Here is a 22,203-nt window from a genome sequence, read left to right as displayed (position 1 = left end):
ACCAATTACACCCCAGTGCTAACGGCAGCCGTTACAGTATCTCTGGGGCTTTGCACTCCACTCAAGTGGTTTTCTATTAGTCATTCCTGCACAGTAAAAATCCTCTAAAGAGTGTATATATGCACCCAAATGGACCCGTCGGGTCCATTACCAGATCAGTGCAAACACTAAGGATTTTGCTGTGTTTCCGCCTGCTGCTGCCAACGGCGTGGAATTATCTTCCCTCATTAATGTGAAGTCAAACCAGGCTTTATTTGAAAATCACATTTCTTCTGTATGATTCCAAAAAAATATATCTCCAATTACATTTCCATACAGATATGAAGCGAAACATTACATATACTGTACCATTACATTCAATACATTGATTGATTGAAAACTTTATTAGTCAGAAATGTAGACAGTACAGACTCAGAGTACAGTCAAACACTTAGTCTAAATGGATATCACCGAAAATAAATAAGAAACAAGGAAACAAGACCTTGCGGTCTTGTTTCCATTCACGTCCTGGGTATTCAATTCATAATAATGAAATGAAAAATAACAAAATTGTAAAATAACAGCAAAATGCCATCTGTGAAAGTGTTAGTTAAAGTCGGCATTAGCTAAACTCCTAGATGGGCAAGATTGGAAACGGACACCAAACACTGGCGCACACGCGTGCGTGCATGATTCTCTAGCTACTGTATACGTGCCGAGTGACCAATTGAATGATCTCCCTTGGCTCTAGTATTTGCGTAAAATGAACATGGTCCTTTGCAGAAGGGACTGAGATGACGTGTGTGTGTGTGTGTGCGTGCGTGCGTGCGTGCGTGCGTGCGTGCGTGCGCGCGCGCATGTTTTCCTGTTGGTGTGTGTAGACAGCTGTGTACTTGTTTGCGTCTTTGTGTATGAGTGCATGACAGGCTCTCCTGTGGCCACTGGCAGCTGCACTGACAACGCAGTCATTTGCCGACTTCCTGTGTGCGCTCTTCTGTGCATGTGTACCGTATTAGCATACATGCATGTGTGCACTGTATTTGCACGTTTCGTGTTTGCACGTGTGCAGTGGTGGAAAAAGTATCAAATCTGCAATATACCACAAGTAGAAAGTACTCATTATGCAGAATGTCCCATTTCAAGTTTTCAAATGTATAACAATAATTTGAAAATAGCAGATTTACAAGCTCACAATGCATTGCGAGCGACGCATTGTGAGCTTGTAGATCAGCCATTTTCAAATGGTTGAAATGTATACAGTGCCGAAGTGTTTCATATATGTTTTGTAATAATAATCAAAGTAACTAGTAGTAACTAAAGTTTTCAAATAAATGTAGTCGAGTAAAAGTACAATATTTGCCTCTGAGATGTAGTGGAGTAGAAGTAAAAGTATTGGAAATGGGAATTACTCAAGTAAAGTACAAATACCTAAAAATTGTACTAAGTAAATGTACTTACTGTTACTGTCCACCACTGTTGTGTGGCGTGCACGCATCTGTGTGCATTCCCCCCCCACACACACACCCTCCATGCTGTTTCTGCTGTAGTTCTCTACAGTCAGAGGGACACATGGACTCATTCAACCCTGAACTCTCGCCCACAAAGTGTTGCCTGTGGGAGTTTTGTGCACCAAACATTGTCGATCTTTCAGCTCATAACAATCTATGGGCAGTCCCCCTTGTTTTACCATCCGTTAGCTGTTTTTAGCATCCATCGCTAGCCACCGAAAGGTCCCACGTTGTGACGTCATTGAATATCCCAAATCTCGGTGCACACGCACACTTTAGCATCTTTAGGGCTCAGATTGAGATAAAGGACGATGTTTGGAGCTTAATAAAACTTTAATTCTACCTCGTGAGTAGAAAACAAATGTTTACATCGGCAGATAACGGCCCGGAGTGAAGCTATGAAATGGAAGGTTATCACTTCCGGTTCACTGAGAGAGTTCACGGCTCTCTAAAGAGAGTCATTTTCGTGCATTGGCTCCTGAGTGTGTGTGTGTGTGTGTGCGTGCGTGCGTGCGTGCGTGCGTGCGTGCGTGCGTGCGTGCGTGCATGCGTGCCTGTTTATGTGGATGTTTACACACCAGCAGTGTCCCCTGAATGTCACCGTGTCTGACTGAATCTCCATGTAAAGCTCTTGAGGTCGTCTGAGCTGTTCTGACCTCCGGTATCTTATGCTTAATTTATACATTGTTGTGCATCTGTGCCGGATGCTGAAAATAGCATCTAAAATCTCACAAGCTTGTAATGTAGATCCTCCCAACAGCTCTCCTGTTTATGTTGGTGTAGTTCAATTTAGGGCAAGGAATAACACAATGCGACACAACAAGAAATGTCTATCTGTGTCGATGGCTTCGCAGGCAAAACTGTTTCCAATGGACACTCTTTTCGCATTTAACACTTTTTATGCCCTGGAATTTTTCAAAATAAAGGCGCTAGAATGCCCAGCAGATGAGGCAGATTTTACTCTGAAAAGACCCGCCTTCCATTTTTCCCCAAAACCGGGAGGTGAAATGTTCCGTTACTACCTCGCGCTACCTCGTCTGAAGCGTTAATATTCCAAACGAGATGCATGCTAAAGTCAGAAATTAGGACAGAACATCGGTGTTCTGATCAAAACCATGGACAGCGCCGTAGATTCAGAGATAATGGCAAGTAAATACAGGAACATAATCAAACAAGGAAAGCAGGTGAACTAGCCCTCATATCTAAGTGGCCTTCATGAAACTGGAATGTGCAATTTGTAATTCTTCTGATATCCTCCTCTTTCACCTCTCCGTGTTACTCCTATTCATACAGTCCTGGGATTTGTATCAAAAGGGAACAAAGAGGAAGGCTAATCGGCTTAACGGCCAGTCGTCAAAACAGCTGCCATATTTATAATGGGGAATGTAACAAGCGGAACAGCAGGGGCCGTTTAAAACGTATGATCCCCTCAACGAACGTGTGCATGCGTGCTCATTGCCAGAGATTTAGAGAGGTTATGCCAAATGGGGGGGTGTGTGTGTGGGGAAGTATAGACTATAGAGGTCTTCCTCCTCTCCTCTCTTCTTTTCCTTCCCCTGCCTGCCACCTTTACCCTATTATCCCTCTGCTCTCCTCTGCCCCACCACTACCCCCTTCCTCCGCTCCTGTCATCTTGACCGCTTTGAAGCTCGGTCAAGTCTTTTCTCCACCCTGTGGCCCACCTCAGTCTGGCCATGAAGTTGCCTTTCAGCCCCACAGGGAGAGCACATTTCTCTCGGCTTACATATCAGTCCCTCTGAAGACATTGCACTGCAAATACTAGAGCTCCTGCACATAATATGCAGGTGCATCAGCAGAGGGATAGTTGTCGTCTAATGAATAATTTGAATCAGCTGCACAAACGTAACCTGCCGCCCTCAATCTATTGAAGAACCATGTTGTCATCTCAGCCTAAACTTTAAATATTATCTAACCAGGAAGGGGCGGCTACTCACAGCTGTGTAAGTGGTGGGGTCGCAGGGCATAAGCCCTTGGAAGTGTGCTCTTGTCGAATTTAAATTTTGTGCATGTCATTATAGGCGAAAACCATGATGAATATAGAAATCATTAGACATTACACAGGGATTCTGACAGACAATGACAAACAACCAGCATTCATTTCAGTCTCATGAAGGTCACTTACCTCGATATCACCTGCCGCCCCATTTGATTATGTTCCTGTAATTACTTCCTAATGATAATTACAGTTAAGCGTGGTGGTGTGATGCACACATATTAACCCATTTAGACCCGGGAACCCCTTTTCATCATTGTACCTTTCAATCCAGGAACCTCTTTTCGTAACATTAGCTGTTGCTAGATAGCAACATATATATATATTTTTTAACATTTGAATAAAAAGTTTTTCAGAAAATGAAAATGAATTTACAAGCCGTTTTTTCGACCATCAACACAGATGGGCATTTCTGTTTAAGTGTTAACAATTAGCCTTTCTCTAAATCCCACCCCAAAAAGCGACTGTCCAATGCCAATCCATTGTTATAGCAACCGTTGCTATGCGGGGCAAGCTTTCGACACCTCATAGTTGTCTGTTATTTTTCATGGCTGTGTTGAACACGTACACAGCTTACGCTGGGAAAGTTACAAGACTGACCCACCCAGGTGATGCCAATACTAATCACTGTAGTCTTCTTACCGTGCATTACATGAAAACTCCCGTCGTTAAAATTGATTGAGTTGGATACTGTTTCTCCCTCATTTCCTTGTACTTCTAGTTTATTGAAATAATGTCATGCACATTTGTCCAGTGCATAGCCTACTGCAGGCCTTGTTGACTAGATTTAGAAGACATTTTGAAATTATCGATTTTCGATAATATCGAGAGAAATCCGCGTAATTTTACATGCATCTCTATGGGGGAGAAGGAAAGCGTGCCAAGTCTCCTCGTTGCTAGCGTGCCTATTGGACAAGGACGGGTTGGGGAGGGACTTAGCGAAGCGATTCGCCTATACCTGTATCTAAATCCCGGAGCGGTTGCGCAAAGACCTGCCCGGCAGCACTGTTTAATGCAATGTATTTGTGTGTGTTTTTTTTGTTGAATTACTCATGACGAAGTTGTAAAAGTCAACAGTATGTATATCCATAAAATAAGCAAGCAGCACGCTAGCAGACAATACACTAGTTCTGTCTTCCAATCATTGTATTATTATTATTATTGTTATTATTATATTTTCACAATCTAATACACAGATACACCGGCTACTTTCTAATGTTTTGATTCACGCGACATCCATCCATCCATCTTCAACCGCTTATCCGTAGTCGGGTCGCGGGGGCAACAGCTCCACCAGAGTGCTCCAGACTTCCCTCTCCAGAGCAACATTAGTGACTTCCTCCTGGGGGATTCCGAGACGTTCCAAGGCCAGTGAGTCGATGTATTTCCTCCAACTGCGCCTTGGTCTGCCCCGGGGTCTCCTCCCAGTGGGACGTGTGTCGAGGACCTCCCTAGGGAGGCGCCCGAGAGGCATCCTAACCAGATGCCCGAACCACCTCAGCTGACTCCTTTCCAGGCGAAGGAGCATATGACGGTATAGAGTTTCATGTGACGAGCTTAAACTATAGTGTATTTAATTAAGAAGAAGATGATCAGGTAATGTAATTGTGAAAATAATAATAAAATGATTGAAAGACGGAACTAGTGTCTGCTAGCTTATGTTATGGATATACATTTACAACATTGTCAACAAAAATACTTGATGGCTGTGCCACACACAATCTTATGGCGTTATGGAGTTTTCTACATTGACAAACCTTGATTTCGAATCCAGTTCCATAGTTTCTCCGGGTGTCACCATTGTGTGACAATGTCTAAAATGGGGCGTAACTGGGGCATATGACGTCTAATAGTAATAGTAGTTGTTCTTAGCAGTTTCTCTGCATGCTTTTTCATCCTCTATCTCTCTCTCTCTCCCTCTCTCTCTCTCTCTCTCTCTCTCTCTCTCATTTCCCTTGGTGACAACTCTCATCCCTGGTAACAAAACAGCAGCCCTCAGGAATGTGTGCGTGACTGTCTACCAGAGCTGTGGTGTAAATCAGCGGACTGATGTCAGTGGGAGAATTGGATGTGAAAGTTCATGTTACAAGGGAACACGGACACGGTTTAATTACACAGGGCCCTATGCGGATGAGGGAAGATGGTCACGATGGTGACAGGAGAGAGAGGCGACTCGCAATGAAAACGGGAAGAGGGATGTGCGTGTGTGTGTGTGTCTCTGCGTGCGTGCGTGTGTGTTAGGAGGTGGGGCACACAACGAGGTAGAAACATCAAATGAGAGAGACACGCCTTTAAATAAAAGAGGAGAATGCTGGAGCTGTGTATCATTTAAACGTATGGTGTTGTCTGGGAGTGCTTAACACATTTTGTGCCCAAAACGTCTGTGGACGTCCTGGGTATTACCGCACGTGCATAGCCCAAGACGTCTGTGGACGTCTTTTTTTTTATTATTATTTTTATTTAAAAAAATCAGAAAAATCAAAACACTTTTTTTTTTTTTTTTTTTAACACGTGGTGCCAAAGTTTGTTTTTTTCGCCATTGAGAATGCATTTGGCGTTTAAATTAAATAACTCAGAAACTATAAAACATTTCAAAGTAAAAAGTTCCAGCATGTGTCTCCACAGTCAGCTGAATTATAAAAAATGTGAATGGATTTTCTAGGTGAAAGTGATTTTGGGCAGTTAAGCGCTCTCAATGTGTTAAAATGCAGTATGGTGTTGCTATGTTTCAACTCTCAACTAAATGATACTTCTTCTGCCGCATCAAATATTTAGTGTTGGGGGTGATTAACCATATTCAACCTGCCGTCCAGGTTTTTGGCATGTCGTTTTAGAATAGATAAACGGACATTTTAAATACCGGTAGTAAAATAGCAGACCTACACGCTCAATGCATCGGAGTGCAACACATTGAAACCGTGGAGATTTGCTATTTCTTGGATAATGGGAAAAAAAGTATCCAGTGAATGGCTACCATTTTCTTTCATCGTGCATCTTCTCGTATACCGGTACTTGGTCTCACGTCAATGGAATTGCTCCCCAATCACATACAACGCCTCTAGCCGCCTTTCCGCTGAGACATGCAGTTTTGCTCTGCAGATTGAAAAACGGAATGTAATGTCTACAGTCTAACAAAGTCACGGCAGCCCAAGTTAATGGCAATGCTATCCACAGCCTCTGGATAAGAAACGAGAGCATATGTGACCGAACGCAGGAACTAAATGGACTCTCTCAGGAGGCCAAGGAGGACACTCCACCCCTAATGTTTTTAATCAGACTCATAGGCCACTTTGGGTTGATTTATTTTCACCAAATTAGGTACAAAAGATCTTATGAAGTGATGATGAGCGAGTACACATGTGTGTATTTGTATCTATGGGCAAGTCTCCATTGTAACTAGGGCTGTGAATCTTCTGATAGTCGATAATAATAATCCCAATCAGTTTTATCTAAATTATTTTAGTCATATTTTTCTGCCCAGTAAAGATTATATAATACTAGAGAGGGTTGTGTAAACAAATCTTGGATCATTTTAACTTGACTGTGGTGTCATAATAAGTGTAAGGATCAGATGGTTTCCAAGCCCCCACGTGTTGAGGTCAAACCAGCCCTGTTCATGTCTATTCAACCCTCCCAGCTTAGAAGCCCAGACCAGCAGGGAGGGACATGCCTGACTGGGTGGCAGCTGATCTGACAAGGAGGGGAGAAGAAAAGAATAGAACATGATAGAAAAATGGACAAGAGGGCAAGACTAGCCGGAAAAAGTCAAAGGAGAGGGACGGGAGTACGAAGAAGTAGACCTACATGTTGACAGACGGATGGGCATAATCAGGACACAATGACACACGGTGCTGAGGGAAAGTAGGGCCAGCAGGGATGGAGTGACAGCAGAGGAAGAATGATAGAACGGTTGAGAAGCTGGAAAGAGAGAAGAGGGCACCTCTCTTAGGAGGGCGGACATGGCTTGGAGTGACAAAGGGCCACCATGAGGTAGACAGAATATGGTTGGAACAAGTGTGAAGATAACCAGTGGGTCAGCGGTTGGGGAAAGGAAGACGGACAGGTAGCATGGAATGAAGGCAAACAACCCCAGGGAAGGATGGGATGCGAGAGGGAGAAAGGCCTTTACAGATAAGAGGATGGCAATCAATCATCAATCTTTATTTATACTGTAACTGTATAGCACATTTCAGACAATGAGTGCAGTTCAAAGTGCTTCACAGAAAAAAAATATAACAAAGAGCAAAAACATAAGAGCATCAACTACATAGTAATAACAAAAACAAAAGGACTAAAACAGGAAACGGACATGCAATGATCTAGGTAAAAGCAATGCTAAAAAGGGGTGTCTTAAGATTTCGTAGATCCCTTGGCAGGCTGTTCCACAGCACAGGGGCATAGTAGCTAAAGGCGGCTTCTCCATATTTGTTTGTGTTAGGGGTCTCTGGAATCTCTAGGAGACCAGCACTAGATGATCTAAGGGTTCTGCCGGGCACATATTTAGGAAGCATTTCTGAGAAATAGACAGGTGCATTTCCATTCAATGTTTTAAAAACAATGCAGGGACTTTAAAATCGGTGTAATGTGTGCTCTACGTTTGGCATTACAATAATCGAGCCTGCTGGTGATAAAACAGTGAATGAGTTTTTCAGTATCATTTTGGGACAGAAATGGTCGGACTTTGGCAATGTTTCTCAGATGGTAGAAGGATATTTTTGTGGTGTTTCTGATATGTGCCTCCATGTTCAGGTCACTGTCAAAGATAACACCAAGGTTTTTTACTTGGTCCTTGGTGTGAAGTGCTCTTGATTTAAGGTGTGCTGAGGGGACTCGTTCTTTCAATGAATGGGCTCTATATGAACACACGCCATTTTGAAAAAACTTGGGCCCCTTCCCTACTTCCTTCACAGGTGTTACCGATGATACTAATGAAGGCTCTGCTCCATTCTGCTCAAACAGAGTCAGGGTGCTGCTATTGTGCATGTTGGCTCACTGGGAACACTCTGCTCAGGGCCGGATTAACCATAGGCCGCTAGGTGCAGCTGCACCGGGGCACTTGACAAGGACCACTTGACACTATTATTATTGCACTGGGTGTATTGTGTTCTTACGGCCGGCCCAGGCTGAGCTGTGCTGTGCTGTGCTGTGCCAACTGCTGCTGAAAATGTTATAAGACCTATATGCCTATTCTTTATTGTGTTCTATTGTGTTCGGGGTCGGTCGTGCCCGGCGCTATGGGGGGGGCACTAAAAACTATCTGCACAGGGGCACTCATGGGGGTTAATCCGGCCCTGACTCTGCTACACCAGTGGGTCTCAAAGTGTCTTTGAGTGGGTTCCAAATGGTCCTGTATGGTTGTGTAACTCTGAGAGTGTCCATAATGGACCCTTACAGGTCCATTTGTTTCCATTTGTGTACACTCAGATTTATGGGGGTCCTTGAAATAAAGTTAGAGAACCTCTGTACACTAAATTGAACAGAGCCTTAATTAGTATCATCTGTAACAAGTAAGTAGGGGAGCGGCCCAGAAGTAGGAAGAGTTATTCTGTGTGCATATAGCCCATTGCATTATTTATTTTTGACAGGTTCATTTCTACGCAGGGCAAAACATGAATTGGCATTGCTGTGAAGGTGCTCGTATTAGCTTGCGGGATACATACAGCCCTCCCTGGGCACGATGGAAAAGACATTAACAGCGTGTTAAAAACACAGGATGGAAAAGACATTAAAAACAGGTTAGAGTTCGGGTAATCAGAGCCGAAACAATAACAGCAAAAGGAATCTAAAGGGTAAAAAGATACATTACTCTGCAGCACCCACAATATGACAGAAGTGTTGTTTTACTGGCACAGACCTGATTGCTTTTGAGCCACAAGTACTGCAGTGCCGTATTTCTAGATTTCTAAAACACATCAGTCCTTGCAGACTGATGTGTTTTTTCGGCAGGCAATTGCCGATAACTCCATCCGTCTGCAAGGACCTGTAAGTGTAGTACACCTCTGGCGCCTGACAGGCTGACACACTGTTGAAACGGAGAGAGCGATTTCGTGTCAGGCGCCCAAGAGTCTCTTACTGAGAAGACGGTCTGTCGAAAAGTGCTTCTCCTCTGAGCTATAATGTAATCTTACATCTTGTGGACACTTAAACGGTAAATGGTGCATTCCTATAGCGCTTTTATCCAAAGTGCTTTACATAGATTGTGCATTACATTCACATTCACACATACATTCATACACCGATGGCGGAGGAAACCATGCAAGGCACCAACCTGCACATCGTCAGATTTACACTCTCTCTGTTCTAACCTGCTTTTGTTTTTTGTTTTTGTATTCCTTTCTATAGGAGGAGTTTCGGAATAAAGTTCAAGATTACATCAAGCACTATGCCAGATGATAGACACATGGAGCCTTGTTACCTGCTGCCTGCAACCCTCCGCAGTCATCCTAACGAGTCAATCAGCCAATCAGCTCGACCTCGCCTCCGCTTGTCGTCCCGCCCCCTATTAACGGATGCCCTCCGCACCTCCTGCCCCGCCTCCTATAATCTCCTCGACCAATCACAAGCTGACCCTACCACCCTTCAATCTAAATTTCCCCGGGGCTGGATTAAGAAATATAGACATAAAAAAGAGAGAAGAATAAAACTGAAAAAGACAGACTTAAGAGAAGAAGAAGAAGAAGAAGAAAAAAAGCTTTAATTATGCTGATTGATTGGATGAGTGTTGGGATCATGACAACTTCACCTGTCCAACCACAGTAGCAACAGTCCAACGATGTGGCGCATATCCCTCTGTGTCTCTGAGCCAATCGGAAGTGAGCCATGACGACATGCAGCTGAGGGATTCTGATAGGAACCCCCTACTGGGGAAGATTTTAAAATGTGCACGTATAGCCATTGTTTAACAAACGACGGAATATGGAGAGGAAAAACAAAAATCAATATCTGTTATGGTGTTTTCTCAGTTCTAGTGCCTGCCATGTTTTTGTTGCTAAAGAGAAAATGCACGTGAGCACGCATTTACACACACACACACGCGCACACACAGTGACACACACAGTGGCACACACAGTGACACACACAGTGGCACACACAGTGAGACGTACACGCACACACAGTGACACACACACAGTGACACACAAGGGATGGTAAACACACAAACACACTCATACCCTGATACCCATGATGGGACACATGGATGGATGCAACCATAACAAACCAAACCAGTCACACACACACACACACACCCTTATCTTCTATAAAAGGCTGTATCCCTACCAACACCTCACTAGACAGCATGTGAATGATGAATACCACCTTGTCCTGTTCTACTATCCATCTCACTCACTCTCTCACACACACACACACACACACACACACACACACACACACACACGCACGCACACACGCAGTACGTACAGAAAACACACTTTCCTCAACTCTGGTCTATTCACAGGTCTTTAAAGATGGAGTACTGTTTTGTATGTGTCTATGGAGTTAGCATTACTCTAATAGACCCCCAGGTGTGGTTATAAATAATATTCAAATATATGTCTTCCCTGTGTATTTTTGGTTTCTTCCTGAATGCTGAAAGCCTTTTGGTGCGTTCAGAAGGGCAAATGAAACGCATCACAGCATAATTTGCGGCAGCTTCACGCGTCATAGATGCTTCGTATCTTCATGTCGCTGGCTTCCATTGACAATGAATGGTAGAGTCGCTGGCTTCCATTGACAATGAATGGTAGAGTCGCTGGCTTCCATTGACAATGAATGGTAGACTGTATTGCTTAATCTGCCCGTGTGAACGCAACATACGAATCAAAAGGCCCAATCGAAATCACTACACCGTTGTGACATCATAACCCTAGCTCCTCCCCCATTATCACACAACAGCTGTGGGCGAGACTCACAGGTGGGTGGTGCTAAGGTGAAAACCAGGTATACTTAATGAACTGGTGGGTGTGGCCACATAACATAACATCACTTTATTTTCTGAAAAAATATGATCATGTTTTAGGGGGTGTGTGTGGGGGGGGGGGCACTCCATCGGCAATAGTCGAGAAAAAATTCAAAACGGCACTTATGGACCGCTATTATGAGTTGCAGTAAGTCCAGACAACTACTACAGTTACTACTACAGCACTTCTCTCTCACGTCACATTCAGAGACATACACACTCACCATAGCCACCTCTTCTTTTTATATAAATACTCTAGGGGGGTGGGAGGTCATCCATACTTGGTGTTCTGAGTATGAATAGTTAAATCGGCACTCAGGATTTTATTGTGTGCCGCGAGAGAGTTCCCAAGTTAGGATTTATGTAAGTGTTTTTTTTGGAGGGCTCCCTCCCCCCTCTCTTTCTCTCTGTGTGTGTGTGTGTGTGTGTGTGTGTGTGTGTGTGGGGGGGGGGGGGGGGGGGAGAATTGGTGTACGTATGTGTATACAGTATGTGTGTTGCTTTGCTAGGGTCAGGCTAGCTCTGTGCCTACTGTAGTGTGTGTGTGTGTGTGTGTGTGTGTGTGTGTGTGTGTGTGTGTGTGAGCACAGTATCTCTGATACATTGAACATTATGACTGTCCTCACTCTGTTCAGCTTTGTATCCACACGTCTGCATGAGGAAAAGAGTATGTGATGATCTACCAGTAGTGCATTTTACTAAAGATGTCAGAAATTATGTTTTGGAGTCTGAGATGTTCTGTTTGTGTGGGGGGGGGGTGGATGTAGAAATATATGGGACACGAAGGCGTGCATGAGTGATGTGCATATGGTCGGTATTACAATCCAGTAGGTCTAGGGGTAAAAAGTGAACTGTTGTCTACTCTGTAGCTACTGGAATGGCCATTTTAAGTTGTTGATCCATAGCAGGCTTTTCTTTTTTATTGTCCTCCACATTAAATGTGAAAAAAAGACCAACTTGAGTTCACTGTGCCAGTGCTGAGGCCATGGACTGTGTGTGTGTGTGTGTGTGTGTGTGTGTCGTTGGCATCCAGGGAGTGTGTGTGGCGTGTGCACAGTTTGGCATCGACCGGGCAAAAGGTGCCGGAGATTAGCTGTGTGCAGACGGACGGATGCGCACACGGATGGACAGACGGTGTGCAAAACATACTCTCTCCATGCCTTTGGCCTGGTGGAGACAACTAGTAACTAGTAGTACTTAAGTACTACTTTACACCAGCATGTTCCCGGTGCGATTCCCTGACTCCTCCTGGCTTCGTTGTTGACACGTCTTTGAGCAAGACACTGAACCCCTAACTGTCCCCGATGAGCAGGTTGGTTCCTTGCGTGGTTTTCCTTCTGCTGTCGGAATGTAATGAACAAAACACACTTACAGTAACTGCACTGGACAGCTGTCAGTCACCCACAAGTCATTTGACATCAGTCACCCACACAAGTTGTCATTTGACTAGGGGGAGCAGTGAGCACTGCCTCAGCCGAGAGCTGTCACTTGCACAACCTGTCATTCCACCTATGTTTGGCTACGGACACCAACACAACCTGAGGCTATGCTACTGTATTGTGTGTGACGCGCGTGTCAGTCAGTGCTGGGTAATGAAATGAAGGTTGAATAAGGTCTGAATCACTTGTACCAACTCCACTGCACTGGATGTTCTGTTCCCAGCAAACCAACCAACCTCCTAGGGTGAAATAGCTTTTACATGTATTTAGGCTATTTTAGCCCATACTTAGCCTAGAAGTTGAAACATGCAAATGCTTGCTAATTTAACCCATTTTAGGCGGGAACCCCTTTTGGTCTTAGCATTATGTCATGCTTTAGCTATTGAAAAATAGCAGATCTACAAGCTCATAGCGCGCCACCGAGTGGCGCGCTACGAGCTTGTAGGTCTGCTATTTTTGAAAAATCAAAGAACGACTGTCATAGAAACATAGCTTTTTCAGAAAACTGTCAGGATGTAGAAGACATTTTTAGAATCTGATCTCAGGTCAAAATTGATTAAAATGATGGCACGATCCATTAGCAGAGAAAAGATGTCCTCTTTACAGCGTTTAGCCACTGAATTAAACAGATGTGACTCAAGTGCAGTTGAGTGTGATGTCTGAACAGTGTGCCTGACAGCTTCATAATACACAGCTGTCCACAGCATTCCTATGATTTGCCATTACCATTTGCAATATGAGCTTCTGATTTATTCTATGCCCTGTTACTATAACAAGATATAATGTGTGAGCATCATCTTAAATGGCTTCCCATCCAAGGTACTGTTCACATAAGCTACCTTCCTGCTTCTAAATCAGTAGTTCTCAAACTTCTTCATGCCAAGGAGTATTTGGCCACAGACCCCCATCTGAAAATGATGTTAATGTTTGTTTAGGGCACTACATTACGACATAAAACGTCTTGTGGCCGATATAAATACGTGTAAATAAGTGTGATTTTATTTCCTTCTACATCAAGTCTCTTTTTCAGAAAATAGCCAATCTACAAGCTCACGAAAATATAGTAAAACTATTTTCGCCAAATGTTCACCACTTTTTGCCAAGTGTTCGCCTACTGTATTATGTCATGCCCAGAATAGGGACGTTCATGGTGTTAAACACTGTCACATACAGTAAGTCTACTACTGTACACAATGTGACACACACACACAGAGAGAAACTGCATGTGCAATTACAATTTAAGCATTTAGGAAAAGTACTAAAGTATTGGTATCAATGTACTTAAAGTACCAAAAGTAAAAGTACTCATACAGAATGTTCCATTTCAAGTTTTCTACGGTATAAAAATATTTTGAAAATAGCAGATCGGCAAGCTCACAATGCGTCACATCGCGACACATTGTGAGCTTGTAGATCGGCTATTTTCAAATAGCCATATAGTGCTGAAGTATGTTTTGTAATGATAATAAAAATCTACAAAGTAACTTAAGTTAACTAAAGTTTTCACATAAATGCAATGGAGTAAGTTGTAAAAGCACAATATTTGTATCTGAAATATAGTGGAGTAGAAGTAAAAGTACTGGAAATTAGAAATACTCAAGTCAATACAAATACCTCAAACTTGTACTCAAGTACAGTACTTAAGTAAATGTACTTAGTTACTTTACACCACTGCTTACAACCATAATAAAAGAAAACAAGGTATTCAATAGAGTGAAGAGAGAACAATATAACTGCCTCAAAGTAAGTAGAATACCAGATTTGCATTATTAATCGTGCATTTCCCGTCAGTGTGGGCACCATATATGGTGCTCAGGTCTCGTGACATGTGACATCAGGGATGGAGATGTGGAGACCCTGATGTCATAGTAAATGTGACCTGCTGTCGCAGTTAAGCCCATATATGGAGATCCCTGATGTCATCCATATTGGCCAGAAACTCTACATCTGACCTCAAACCAAGCCCCCAGTAAGGCTATCCAACGTTGATGGAAGTGGATGGACGGATATGTTGATCCTTCCTCTTCGATGTCTCCCTTTTGATTGATACCTGCCCATTCAAACTCTAGACGGGCCTGCCCCAAAGTTATTAATGCAGCTGCAGCCGGCGAAAACTAGACTACCTGGGCCCTCATCAAACCCTGTACACTCAAGAGAATCTCCCCGCTACCACCCTTAGATCTCCATATTACCTGTTCTGACATTCCATATGTTGATCTGACCTCATCAAACACTGTACACTCAAGACATGCTCCTATGGCCAGTACAGAATTTATTCCATGTTGATCTGACCCCCCATGCCAAAGCGCCACCGCCGTCAATGAGGCGGATGCGTGCACGCGACCTCGTCCGCTTCTCGCCCTCAGGCGTCTTACTGGTATAGTTATATAAGGGTATTATGTGCCATATAACACTAGCATCTGTCTAAACAACATGGTATCTAAAGTAAATAACATTCTTAACATTTGTGGTTCAAATTCTATGTAACAATAACATGAGAACAAGATACTGTATGTCTGCATTGTAGCATCTATGCAAAAAAAGGATACAATGTACAGTACATTCTCACCTTCACTTTGCTGACTGTAGGCCTATCCCAGACAATACACACAATATGCAGTTTTCTTTGTGTCCTCTGAAAGAAGATGGAATTATTATGGAATATGAGGTGAGTCATCATTGTCACACACACACACACACACACTGAGAATGATGCCTAAAAAGGCTCGGATGACTCATAATTTGTTAGATAAAACCTCATATTGCATCAATAACTGCTAGGACAATCACAAGAACTATAATATCTCTGCTGTCGGGAAGAAGCCACCAAACTCCAAAATGTTCATTTTTCAGGAAATTAATAAAACCTTATATTTTGAAAACAAAGCAATAGTAGCTGCCTCATCAAAGTTGATGTGACTATATATATTGTCAAATACTTGCATGAGAGGGGGAGAGGTGGTGGAGTTAGTTGCTTTAGCAGACAATTTGAGGATCCAATGGAGTTGAGAGGTTTTGTCCGAAGCGTTTATTACTACTTTCCATTGGATCAATATTTTCGAGAAAAAAACTAAACACACACAGACGTCAAGGGTGTTCAATAGCACTGATTTATGAAGAAAAAAACATTTATACCAATTTATTTTCTGTGTTATTCAGTGTTACGTGTTATTCTCGTGGACTAATAAGTCAGCCCTGTTTTGGTCAAACTTTCAAAAGTAGTTTGGCAGCCTCGCGTGCATTTGAAGTCTACAGAGTCATACAGAGTGCGTTCGGAAATTCGCACTGAGCGCTCTGGTGTGCCTTATTGTCGTGCACTCGGTGTGTTGTCGTTCAAAAAAATCTGGTGTGCTTCCTGGGTGTAATGAGCGCCCGCACTGACCATACTCAGAAGTTGGGGTTGTTCAGTGTGAGTGCATTCTCGAGCGCTCCCCGGGGGCGAAAGCTAAGCTATAGCAAGACAAGCATTTAGTACATCCCCATAGTGTTCATCATTTGGGGGCAGCAGTGGCCTAAGGGGGCAGCGGTTGCCTAAGGGTTAGAGGAGTGCTCTTGTTGCCGGTTCGATTTCCCGGACGGGCAGGCTCAACTATTTTCAAATGGCCGAAATGTAAATAGCGCTGAAGTGCTTAATTTATGTGTTGTAATAATAATCAAAAACAAAATGGTAACTAGTAACTTAAGTGTTCAAATAAATGTATTGTGGTAAAAGTACAATATTTAGATCTGAGATGTAAAAGTATTGGAAACTGGAAATACTCAAGTCAAGTACAAATTCCTCAACCGTCTACAGTCCATCGGTCCCCAAACCTTTTGGCCGTGCACCCCGTTACCTCCTGACCTAGCTGACACACCCGCTAACGATGATAATCACGGAATGTCAGACATGCAGCTGCTGTATACTCCCGCAGCTGCTCTATACATCTCCTTACAACGGTGTTTACCAGATTTTTTAAATAACACCATAAAACCGCTATTATCCTTTTCATGTCACGCACCCCCTAGAGGGCGTTCGTGCACCACAAGGGGTGCCACACACCACAGTTTGGGAACCCCTGGCACCACTCTACACCACATATCTTTGTCAAAACCAGATCTGTTATTTTTGGCGAATGTTCCCCCCAGAATGTTAACCACAGTCTCTGACACAGACCTGCCCTACTGGATTACTGTTCAATTCATCATTATGACACATCATTATGATACATTGTACTGAAGTGTTTCGCTCTCTTATCCCCTGCGATTACCTTTTGTGACCATTCTTCTTTGCCACTCTGCACTTCCTCCTAACTAGAGACTGACACAGGATTGGATTCTCACTCCCGTCCTAATCCCGGGGCCCGGGCCAGTGTAAAATAAAAAGGAAATCCCGTCCCACTCCTGGTAGAATGACTCCCGATCCCATAACGCTCCCACTCAAAATTACTCCCAATCGCATCCCCTTGACCCCTTCCCGTTGTTTCCTTGTTTTGTTTTTTATTAATAAATGAGTCATTAGGAAAGACAATGGATTTTAGATATACCAGGAACAATTAATCTATGGTAATATAATGATATGTCATTAATTGATAATGTCATTCCCGCTCCCGTTGACTTTTCATTCCCGTGGCCGTCCCAATCCCGGGATTAATACAACATTTGAAGTCAAAGTCAATCCCACGGGACCCGCGGGAATCCCGAAAAAATGTCATCCTCGGCCTCCCTCGCTCTCTGCCTCTCGTTTTCTATACCTTACAGTAGTCTTTCTATCTTGACCTATTCACTTATTTCTGTTCCTTCAAGCAATCCTGCCTTTCCTCATGTCTTTCATACCATTGTTTCACACCCTACTCCCTCTCTTCTTTCCGTAATTTCCCCTTTGCTTTCCTTCCTAGTATACTCCCTTCCTACTCTCTTCAAACCTTTCTTCTTTCCAGTGGACTGAAAAGTAACTAAGTACATTTACTCAAGTACTGTACTTACAGTTTTGAGGTATTTGCACTTTACTTTAATATTTCCAATTTCCAATTATTTTACTGCTCTCCACTACAGCTCAGAGGCAAATACTGTACTTTTACTCCGCTACATTTATTTGAAAACTTTAGTTACTTTAATTATAATTACAAAACGTACATTACCCATGTCAGCCCTATATACATTTGCATCTTGCCGTGATGTGACTCATTGTGAGATGAAAACTTGTGGGAATTGGACATTCTGCATAGTGACTACTTTTACCTTTGTACTTTAAGTACATTTTGATACCAATACCTTTGCACTTTTACTCAAGTAAATTTTGTATTCCGGACTTTTACTTGTAACAGATTGCAGTATTGATACTTTTACTTAAGTAAAACGTTTGAGCCTCACTCACTCACACCTTATTCAGCTGGTGTATAATGACAGCACTTTCATTTCCTTGAGCCTCTTGGCTTGACGTTGTTACTCTGAGCAGAGTTGACCTCATGAGTCTGTCTTGAATTAGTTGTGGAAACTGTTCTTCCCTCTCACGTCACAATTTGACCTTCAGACCCCGCATTAGAGACCAACGAAGCGAAGTGAAATCGAACACTGACAAACACATGCACACGCACTTGCGCGCACACACACACACACGCACACCTATCTCACACACACACACACACACACACACACACACACACACACACACACACCTATCACACACACACTCAGTCTCACACACAGAACACCTATCAGACACAAAACGGCTATCTATCTCACACAGACACACACACGCACGCACAGTTGCACACCTATCGCACGACAAAGTTGATTCCACGACAGTAGTTCACCCCCAACAAATTACTTTGCGCGCACACACACACACACACACACACACGGGTCCACCCGGAATTGATTTCAGGATGACCGGAATCGATTTCAGGATGAATAGATCCGTTTGGGTCCCACATAAATACCCTGCCAGTTAATCAGTAGAGGATTAACTAGAAGATTGCAGATTAGGAACCACTGCGGGACAGAATTACTCATCTACACTAATATCCATATTATTGCGTGCGTGCGTGCGTGCGTGCGTGCGTGCGTGCACAATAGGGCATGCAAACCTCGCACCTTTGATATGCAAATTCAGGGGGTGCACCATTTTGAAGGTGATAAGTTACTATACCTGGCCAACGGATAGGCATATATATAGCACAACAACAGTGCATCAAAAGTATTAAGCCAACAATGTTATACGAGCAAGCTTCAAAAACATTTGAAAGTGTCTTTTATTTGAAAACAAGGCACATTTACATGTTACTGTACATAAATAAGGAACACGCCCTATATTATATAAAACTAGTCGCTACAGCTAGAGCATAACCTCATTGTCTGTTATGCTGTATGCAGAAGGGTAGATGTGTGTGTGTGTGTCTCTCTCTTATCTCTCTCCCTTTCTTTCAGTCATCTTCAGGAGCTGCCCACGCATCCGTTCCAGCCGTGGGAGGAAGTCCATTGTACAGTGAGCCTGAAGAAAAAATGCTGTTACTGGAGACGTTCCAGTTCGCACAAAGACTATTGGAACAGGTACAGGAGAGAAAGTTTGTACACTAGGGCTGGGCAGTGTATATCTGCTATGATATCCATATTGTGATATATAAGACTAGACCCTCACCTGGGATGGCCCAAGTGTTTTCCTAGTTTTAATCACTTAAGCTTTTATTGTTTTATACTTGCATTAAGTTAAGTTAAACTATTAATCTGGTGTCAGTGAGGTCAGATGTAGAGTTGCTGGCCGGCTCCATATATTCACAGAATGTGTGGAGAATGTCTGAAGAGTGCAGACTGACTGTGAAAAGTGGAATCAGGTGTTAAAATACAACTACCAACTAGATCTAAGCTTTTCATATAGCATTATATAGGAAACACCAAAGGTCTCCACACACCGGGCGCGAATCGGATGCGAATTCGGATTTCTAGCTGCGTTTCTCCATCGGTTTTCCGAAAAACGCGGCCGGTGTGCAACCACCTTAAAGGAGAATTCCATGCTAGAAGGCTTTCTTACCTTTCTTTGTAGTCGTTACGTCCCCACCAAAGGGGTCCAGGTATTTTTTTGTGCAAAAGCCCCTTATTGGCTATTTCCCCTACCATAAGCCCTCAATGAATTGCATTGCATGGAATGGGAATTGAATGGGGCTATGGGGTGTTATGCTAATTCGCTTATTTCCATCGAAATAAGTAGTAAAGTGTGCCGCTTGGGATATTATTTACATTATGAAGAGAGGATATATACAAAAAAATAATAATTTTGAGCGATGGAAATAAGCGAATTAGCACAACACCCCATAGCCCCATTCAATTCCCATTCAATGCAATTCATTTAGGGCTTATGGTAGGGGAAATAGCCAATAAGGAGCTTTTGCACAAAATAACACCTGGACCTCTTTGGTGGGGACATAACAACTACAAATAAAGGTAAGAAAGCCTTCTAGCATGGAATTCTCCTTTAACTGTACCACAGAATGTGATACACATGGCACAGCCCATACATAATGTAACAATCAGGCTATCATTTGCCATTATATTTTTCCTTTCGTTTTTGTGTTGCTAGCACAAAAATACTCAATGAAATCTATGGATCTGGCTGCAGTATGCCGCCTGCTCGTGCTCTGTCTGTACAACACTACAAGATATCTCCATTTCCCACTGTTCTTTGCTGCCAAGGTTTTCTTGTTGCTGTTGTTGTTGGTGATGTCACCCCTTTAAATGGCAAACACATGGATGAGGAGAACAACGTTCTATATGACCACACATTCAAGAGCTCAGCTTTGACAGGCGGCGTGCAGGCAGAACGGACAGAAGAGAAAGAAAAGAGAGCTACACTTTACACAAAAGTGCTCAGAATAGAACAACGCTTGTGTGCCACTGCTACAGTGTGTGTCTGTGTATCCTGTGCGTGTGTGTGTGATACAGTACTTCCCTTGTTCCATTCCGGTTGTTGCGGCGTGGTTCAAATTATTAATAATTGCGGTGCAATTATAGTGAACAACTGGCCTGCACGTAATATGTGTCACTGGTGCTTTTTTAGGAAAACAGGTAGACCGGCCTGAACTGCAGTCGGCGATGTGGCTGACTTAAAGATGGAGTGCCGTGATCCCCCCCCCCCCCCCCCCCCCCCCCCGCCCCCTTGTCTGGGACTTGTCTGTTTCTGATGCATATGTGATGGAATAGGCTATATTGTGGGTGTGTTGCAGGTGGATTCAATGATGACAATATGTCTTACCTTCAGGAGCAGTGTGCTATGCTCAGTGCAAGGTTGTGCTGGTAACTTTCACATTTGCGCTTTTCCATGTGCTCAAAGCGGTTTACAATGGTTCTTTCATTCAGACATTTGGAGGTGAAGCGGCGAACAGTCGACGCCAGAGTCCTCACTTCCCACATTCACACACCAGGGATCATTGGACGACCTGCTCTACCTCCTGAGCCACAGCCGCCCCATCAACTACGATCGCAATAGTTGATCGGCTTAAGAGTGCAGCAAATTGACATTCAGTTGGATAGAAATTTTAACATTCACAATTCATCGTTATCAGACCTAAATTTACCCTTCAACTTCTTGTTTATGTCACAAATTAGTGGATGTACAGTTTGTGAAGAAAATTATTTGGGGATTGATGCTGTGATGCTAAACGGTGTGGTAATTTCCAAGATTAGCTGCAGGGAAACATACACAGACAGGGCGAATGCAATATCTCTGGACCTGGCTTGTGTCCTCGAAGCTGAAAACACAGAACAAAGGCTTTATTTTGTAAGAGAGGAAACCTGTAATCTTTCCTCGACATTGAATGTCTTACATAATTTAGAGATGGGTTTAAAGAAAAAAGAAACGATCCGGGAACTCAAGGTTAAAATGAGGAGGATAGCCTTTATTAAATTAAAATGGCAACTGTCCTTGACCTGATGAAGACCGGATAGGTCGAAACATGTTGGCAGTTGCCTTTTTAATTTAATACAGGCTATACCCTCCTCATTTTAACTTTGAGTTCCCGGATCATTTCTTTTTTCTTTATGCCTTGATCCCTTTTGATCCGTGTGAGACTGTGAGCACCTTTTTATCTCCGGCCGAGCACCTGGTTAATTTTTTCTTTTTTTCTTAGAGATTGGGTTGTTCCCTTTAATCCGTAACATTTGTTTGTATTTCCTTTATTTAATCACTTTATGTGATTGATTCACTTTAGTGATTCACTTTATTTTTCTCATTTTCTCGCACAAATAAACTACCAGCTAAAATTGGCATTTTGTAGAACTGTCACTGTGAGTCACTGAATCCTTCCGTTAACTGGAGTTCGTGGTGAGTTAGGCTTCCAG

General features: G+C 43.1%; 1 protein-coding gene across 2 annotated transcripts in view; it reads left to right on the top strand.

The window, feature by feature from the left end:
- The window catches only part of ube2f (ubiquitin-conjugating enzyme E2F (putative)), a 63,940-nt gene extending 52,510 nt beyond the window's left edge, over positions 1 to 11,430 (top strand). For both annotated transcript variants that reach the window (XM_079517562.1, XM_079517561.1), the window contains exon 10: positions 9,844 to 11,430. In XM_079517562.1, the coding sequence (XP_079373688.1) occupies positions 9,844 to 9,894 (51 nt within the window). In that variant the 3' untranslated portion in view covers positions 9,895 to 11,430. The remainder of the gene's footprint in view (positions 1 to 9,843) is intronic.
- The last annotated feature ends 10,773 nt before the right edge of the window (positions 11,431 to 22,203 follow it).

This window comes from Electrona antarctica (genome assembly GCF_951216825.1).
Source record: "Electrona antarctica genome assembly, chromosome: 13".
NCBI lineage: Eukaryota > Metazoa > Chordata > Actinopteri > Myctophiformes > Myctophidae > Electrona > Electrona antarctica.
Note: the sequence above shows the minus strand (reverse complement) of the source record. Positions and strands in the feature narration are given on the sequence as shown.